This window comes from Talpa europaea (assembly GCF_964194135.1).
Source record: "Talpa europaea genome assembly, chromosome: 5".
NCBI lineage: Eukaryota > Metazoa > Chordata > Mammalia > Eulipotyphla > Talpidae > Talpa > Talpa europaea.
In genome coordinates this window covers 94,100,989-94,108,708 of record NC_140071.1, presented here as the reverse complement: position 1 = coordinate 94,108,708, position 7,720 = coordinate 94,100,989, and the positions used below count along the sequence as shown (strand labels likewise).

Sequence of the window (7,720 nt, the reverse complement as noted above, 5' to 3'; positions counted from 1 at the left end):
CATTAATCCAGAATGCAAAAACATGTACCCAGTTAAAGTCTGTTTCGATTTTATTAGTTTTTTCAAGAGCTACTCCAACCACTTTAAACCCATGCATCCCATACCTCTCAGAGGGGGGAAAAGGCAAACAACTGAAAATTAAAGAACTATACATTTTGACCCTAGCCTTAAATGCATGCTGTGCAACCTGAACTTAAGTGACTAGCATGGTTACCACAGCCCTGAGCAGAACAGATGCTACAGAAATATAAAGCAAATAGTGTAAGAAAATCTTTTTCCTTTGTAATTTTCCACTGTTTTTCCTTTGTAATTTAGTTTGGTTGAAAGATTTGGGGCACTTATCCGTAAGATCAACTAGTTAAGACTTTCTGTGCAGTTACTCCTCTTTGTATTCGCAGAATAATTTGAGAGGCCACTTGTGACACCATCATTTAATGAATACCCCAACAGATTTCTCAGTTGTTATATGGGAATGCTGCCACCATAGCCGTGGACAAAATAGAGGGGACTGTGTGTGTGTTGGTGAGTGTGGACACAGATGTGCACTGTTTGCTGAGTCTTCATGACAATTCCAAATGAAGTTTCCACTGTGGCAAAGGAGACCACAGATGGTCTCTTAGTCATTCTTAGGTAAGCCCCCATCAAATGTTGCTATCTCTCCCTTTATCTTTCAGGCAGGATCAAGCAGGCATGCTGGAATCTGGTTGTCCTTTGAGATTCATGGGAACTATCTGAATCCAAAGGAACAGAAAGGGTCACTGTATTCTGAACAGGCAGATGTAGTGTAGTTGTTCTCAACTTTTTCCCTCTGTCACACTATTCAAATGAGTTACCTCCTCCAGCAGCGATCTTTCCCATTGCACATATTCACAAATGGGGCCTATGGCTGTATCCATCCCATGGGCCAAGGTTAGTATGAAGAAGGGGAGGAACAAGTGCAGTATAAAAAAGCACACCTCCCTTTGAGATTCTGATACAATTCCTCCCAATACCTCCAACAGTTTCCCTCACACTCTTCTTTATTTTAAAATCAAGTAGTTTTAAAAAATAAAAACACAAAACAGAAGCAGCAAAATTTAACAGACTTGGGATTCAGAAAGAATGACTGGTCAATATTCATGAAATAATGGCAAAGGGACATTGGTGACTTTTTTTTTTTTTTAAAGATTTATTTATTTATATAAGCACTGGGTACAGTCAGAAGCGTGGGTGAGAGAATTCACCAGGCCAGAGCGGGGAGCAGAACAGGCAGACTGAGAAAGTACACTGCTGAGGGGAGCAGTGGGCGCAGGACACCATGTGGGATCCTCGCTGGCAGCCGGGGATGGAACCGGCGCTGCAGAGGCTGCGGGCAGCTTCGCAGCCTAGTGCTCAACTGCTGCGCCATGGGGAGGCCCACATTGGTTAACTTTTTAAAACTAAAGAACAAATGAGTTGATATCATCGACCGGGTGTTTATATATAGTCTAATACAGTGGCCCCTGAATTATGCAGTCATAAACTATAACGTCTTCTGAGTTGAAAACATTAAAAACAGATTCATTTTCAAAGTTTCACACTGAAATTTTCCACCTTTTGAAAGTTTTATCCTTCAGAAAGACAAACTTCTCTTTCCATGAGCTCCTATTATCTTCATGCTTTAGTGAGTGAACAATATTTTGGGTACAGCTCATGTAAATGTCCATCCGTTTACATGAGTCTTCTCCAAGGTTATAAGCTTTGTGGAGAAATGTCTCCATAATATTGTATTTAAGGAGAGAACAGGGCCTTTCTGGTGGTGCAAGGGGTTAAGTCTCAGCACTATGAAGCAATCCACAGCCACTGCAGCACAAGTTCAATCCCCAGCCAGGTTGTTGAACAAGGCGCAGCAGACCTCTCCTGTCTCGCCTGCTGCGCCCCTCATCAGTGTATATCAGTAGATCTGAGGGTTCTGCCTACTCTGTCTCTGGTGAATCCTCTCACTCCCTACACCTCTGGCCTACACCCTGACTCTTGTATGCATAAATAAATAAATCTTTAAAAAAAAAAAAGAGAGAGAAAAGCTCAGATGTCAGTGGTGAAATATTTTACACTCATGCTCAAAATCTTTTGGGTTGGCCAGGACTCGACTGCCACCTAAGATTGTGTCCCATCTTTTTGGGAACAACTGTTAAGTGCTGCCAATCATGTCACTGTCATATCAGGGTAAATATGCAGTCATAACGCAAAGACTCTATAAAGACAACAAATGAAAAATTAGCGGTCAGCCTGTTGTTCAGATGGGGGTCTTGGGCTGACACCGTAGGTGAGAGTCAGGTTCAGATAGTCAAGTTGCCACTTCAGTGAGTCACAGACTAACTGAGACTTGCAAGTTCCAGAAGACTGAAGAACAGCTACAATATTAGCACCTCACTTTGTTTTTTTTTTTTATTTTTTATTCCCTAATAAATATCTGATTTATTAGATTTATTTACCATTTCTCCCCTCACTTATATGATCCCAAATCTGTCCTAAAATCAGCTTCATTTTTTTTTAAATAATAGATTTTATTTTTATATTCCCCATACAATTGCAACCCCCCCATTCTGACCCCAATCCCTCCCCTCCCACCCCCCACCCCCCAAAAAGTGTCTCTGGCTCATAGTTTTTTGTTGATTTTGATTTTCACTTTCTTATAGTTATTCATTTTCCTGGTCCCTTATTTAAGTTCTCTAGATCCCTGCTATGAGTGAGACCATCCGGTATTTTTCTTTTTCTTTCTGGCTTATTTCGCTGAGCATGATCCCTTCCAGCGCCATCCATGTTGCTGCAAATTGCATGTGCTTATCTTTTTTGAATGCTGAGTAATATTCCATGGTGTATATGTACCACATCTTCTTGATCCAGTCATCTATTTTTGGGCATTTGGGTTGTTTCCAAAGCTTAGCTATAGCACCTCACTTTGGAGGCACCAACACTGATTAAGGTCCTCCTTTTTTTTTTTTATTTTTTACTTATGTAACTATTCTGAGTTAAAAATTAAGTTGGCTGATTTCTAAAAGAAGGATTGTGAGTAGAGAATTCCAGTAAAAGGAACTGAAAAGTTCTTCCAAATTATTTACTTATACTGGAAGCTTGGTGAAACTCATTCCTTGAAACAGAACCTCTATCTCCATAGTAGAAACAGTTTTTATCTTCTAATCTTCCAACCCTCTTAGGTAAAATTGAATGAACAGTGAAAAATTATTAGTATTTAATTCTCCTCAGTTATAAGAACCATTGTCTTTTTTTTTCCACATCACCCTTAAGACAAATTATATAATAAAGTCACTTACCGAAAAATGTCTTGCTTTGATTCAGGAAGCTGACAGAAATTAGTTTTCTTTCTGAACTTAAATCCTCGAGCTAATAGGTAACTACTGAAAAATGGATGAATGACTCTCAAAACTATAAAATGGAGACAATTCAATCTTAAAATTCAGAGTATTGAAAACATTTATTAATAGAAAAAGTTCAATGCATTCTACAGAATGTAAATGTGGTCTTTTCTTATAGATACTTAAAGCCAGTGATCCCACTTTTCATTAATATTTGCTAAAATCCATGTAGCAGCCTCTATATTTAGTTATTTGTTCAGGACAAGAGTGAAGCCTAAGACACACAAAACAGGGATTAAACTAAACTATGAGCAGCTGTTTTTAAAAAAAGAGTACATACACATAACACAGGATTACACATTTTAATCTGATTGACATGGAGGAAGTGGGGAGGACATGAAAGAAATGTAATTTTAGCTCTGCTTTACATATAACCAGATACTCCATTTCTAGAAAGTATATTGAGGTCTTAAAAATGGTATTTTATCAGAATACTTCAGGAAGCCACACTGTGTAATCCAAGAAATACACTATTTGCAGAATAGGAAAATCATCACAGACAATAAAAGATCAAAACAAAAGAAAGCACCAGGGTTCTGAGCAGTTTTAAGTAAGTATATCTGCAGAAATAGTGTAAATGCTCTTGATTGGCTGCTATGGGAACATGCTAATGAGGATTGGTCCATATTTTATTCTTAAAAATATGTTTCTTTGGAGAAATTGCAATGTTGGCTGGGAGTGAAGCTGTGCTTTTAGACACCCAGCTTATTGGCCTGGGTGAGAACAACTTTGAGAACTGGCATGAAAGCAGAGATTTCACTGAAGTTACTGGTGCTAACTATGTGGGTGTGGATGGTCAATCCTTCTGAGTAGTTTCGAATTTCAATGCTCCTTGCAATGTTGTGTAAACCGTTGATGATTGTTGGTGAAAGCTGAAATAAAGGTGGAATCAAGAGAAAGAATTAAATTAAAGAGACTTTCCTATGAGACCCTTTACAAACATTAAATCTGGATTTAAAAAGAGCTTACAATAAACATAAATATGTATAATAAAATTACATGTATAAACTATTTATCATTTCTAGAAAGTTTTTTTGGACCAAGCTACACTTAAGTTGTAAAACAGAGCCATGACAAAATGATCTATGTAAGGATTTTATGAAATATACTTGTTTATGAACAAGGTATTTTCTTTATAGAAAGAAGGTAGAGTTCCGCCCCCAAGCTGAAATGCTAATATCTCTGAGTTTATGATTATTATTTTAGATGTAGCCTCACATCTTTCAAAGTTTTTCCTATGCGGATGAAGGTGATCAAAGATTCTTAATCATAATATGAGGGAGAAAGGGGTCAATTTATTCTAAAATCTTGTCTATAACAGAGACCTTGAACTTCTGGTTTACTTCCATTAGTAGGACAATAATCTTTACCATGTATTCAATTTGCCAATTCTTAAATTTTTTTTTTAAATAATCCTTGATAATCATCTCTTAAAAACCGTAAGACCTTTAGTTTTTTTCCATGCCATTATTTAGCTGACATATCCACACTTTTGTGAGAATTTATTTTGGAACAGTCTGCAGAACACACACTGTTAGATCAACTTTCTTTGGTTTGGTTCTCATGAGATAAATGGTTATTTTTATCTGATAGGACTGGTTCAGGGGAAGAGGAATGCTGAAATTCGAGAATATAAAAAAGTCCCAGTTCCTTTTTTTCCTCTCCTATCCTACTGCTTTCATAAAACAAAGCAATTCTAGAAAAGAATGGAGAGTGGGGATGAGAGATCAGACAGTGCATCTGGTACTCCCTGCTGACTACCTTCAGTGCATTAATGTGTTTGTCTTGTGGCTACATTTGGCTTTGCTTTATGTAATAACTGTTCTAAAAGAAAAGGATCCGGAGTCTTAAGACTAAGAGAAAGATTAGAGATTTGGTCTCTGGAAAACAAAGTATCTTCACCGTTCTCTGACTTCTTTCTTTTTTTCCCCTCAGATTTCTTGACTCAAGGGACACAAAAAATGAACAGGTCAGTTACCTTAGGGCCAGTACAGGTCAGTTTGTATTTCTACTCCTGTTTTAAGAAGGATTAAAAACCTCTATCCCCCACTCCCTTCCTCCTCTCTCTCTCTCTCTCTCTCTCTCTCTCTCTCTCACACACACTCTCTCACATTCACACTCATATTCTCACTCACACACAGCCCTTCCCCTTATCCCCAATGGAGAAAATTTAAGATTTGGAGAGTTAGAGTGAAGCCCATTCCAGGGCTGTCCCAACTTTGCCCTCAAGCATACTACATGTGAGTGCTTTATTTACTAGCAACCAGAAATAATAATTATCATAAATCCTTCCCCTTCCCCTCCAAAACTTACTGTCTGTTCTCTAAGTTTATCATATAGAAATTCCAAACGTTTGTTGGCATCATCTAGCTTCCTCTTGGTTTGCTGCAGGACAGGAAAAACATATATTTCAACACTAATTTCTATCCAAAAAATGTGCCCTATATCTCATTTCACTAAACCTTATGATTTTGACCAGCTTCATTTTACAAAGAGAGAAACAACTATGACACCCAAATTTTAAAAAGTTATTAGAACAGAGTGCAAACTATTAATGGGAGAGGCTGAGTGGATATGAGGCTCCTCCTCCTGGTACATGTAATGGAACACTGGTTGGATTTTATCTGTTAGATTTTATCTGCGTAAGTATAAATACTAGTTAAACACTTAGATATATTTTGCCTAATCCTGACTCTTTCTGAGCCTTTAAAACACCGAAGAAAAAAGAAAATTACTTAAGAGTAAGAGTAACGTAGTAAAATAAGTCCTTAAAGAGTGCTCCCCCCTAATACTACAAATAAAGGATGAAAATTAGAACATGATTAACATAATGATCTGTATTAAACACAAGTATAGAAGTAATACCGTTTTTCAGTATTTACTGAGTGCCTACTATGTGCCATGCTGGAATACTGTCTTGTCTCATTGAGCTCATATTCTAATGGATGGTGGAAAAAAGCACTAAATAAACACTATATTGTATGTCAGATGGTAATTAGTGCCATGAAGAAAAGTTAACAAGGAAAGGAAGTCAGAAGCATTGGGTGTGGCAGGTGGTAAAAGAAAGGTCTGATGGCTAATGGGGCACCTGAGCAGAAGCGAAAGAGAGGAGTGAGAAATGCAGCTATGTGGGAGCAGCAGAAGGAGCAGCATGAATTAAATTTCTGTTGCTGATGTGCTCTTGGTATGTTTGAGGAAGGGAATGTCACTGTGTTCCAAGAGTAGAGGAAGAGGTCAGGCCTTCAAGGATAACATTATAAGCAAAGTAATACAAAATAACTTTGTGTTGTTCAGGTATAACTTAAGTGAAAATAAGAACAAAGCCATACTATAAAAATGATTCCAATTATTAAAATGGACTTAGGTAAAGGGGAACTCTTTTAGTCCCTGTCTCAAGTAAATTCTACTTCGCTCTTGTGGACCCAGAAAGATGGTATGCTGACCCAGAGGAGGTTAACTCAACAAAAATTTATTGAGCTAGGCCATGTACTAGAAAGGCATCCTTCCCACCTCTCTATCTGAAGGACTGGAGTTCTGCACATTTTTAATAGGACTCTTGTATGTCTGAATGACCATAACCTGTCTGTTCAGAAGAGTGCACAGGGGGTAGTGATAGCTGGTGATCAGCAGAATCTGCTCTCTCGCTCCCAGTCTGGTCTTCCCACCACTCCCAGAATGCCAGGCATTAAGGTTTATGGTAACCCTTCCCTGCCTCTGCTTTCCTGACACTTTAGGTACAACTGTTTTCCAAAAGACCAGCAGAAGGCTTCATATATTTATATTCAATGTTTGATGGACAACAAATTCCAGAAGTTGTTTTTTCAAGCAGAGAAGTGGCAGTGGCTAAATAAATATATTCAATGTTTGTTGGCTGAATTTGAAACTTCATCTAAAACAAGACAGGCTTTGTGGAATTTTTGTTGTTGCTAATACACAGGCATCCTGTAAGTAAACTTAGTAAAGTCAGTTGCTATAATTATGACTATGACTCCAATATCTAAAACATTTAACTATTTTTAAGACCTTTGCAAAGTTATATATAAGATTATCTATCTACTTTTAAAAACTTTAACAAATACCCAGAAAGAAACCCTAAGTCCTAAACCCTAAATCTTGCATGTCACTACTCTTGTTCTATACACGGGCCAAGTACAAGGCTGCTGATGAGAGGATATGTAGAACAGTGGCTGAGAGTGAGTGCTGGAGCCAGACTCGGTTGGAATGCTGGCTCTACTTTGACTGTTACTACATTTTGCCTTCATTTTCTCATCTGCAAATAAAGATGGCAAGTCTACCGACCACAGGGTGGTTGTGGGGATTATATA

General features: G+C 37.9%; 1 protein-coding gene across 30 annotated transcripts in view; it reads right to left on the bottom strand.

Annotated features, from left to right (window-relative positions):
* Positions 1-4,087: 4,087 nt before the first annotated feature.
* SEC31A (SEC31 homolog A, COPII coat complex component) overlaps positions 4,088-7,720 on the bottom strand; it is a gene marked incomplete at both ends in the record, with an annotated part of 71,899 nt that continues 68,266 nt past the window's right edge. For 25 of the 30 annotated variants that reach the window (XM_084233689.1, XM_084233672.1, XM_084233666.1 and 22 more), the window contains 2 exons: positions 4,088-4,267; positions 5,709-5,780. In XM_084233689.1, the coding sequence (XP_084089815.1) occupies positions 4,088-4,267; positions 5,709-5,780 (252 nt within the window). The remainder of the gene's footprint in view (positions 4,268-5,708; positions 5,781-7,720) is intronic. The other 5 variants (XM_084233680.1, XM_084233674.1, XM_084233678.1 and 2 more) reach the window with 1 other exon arrangement.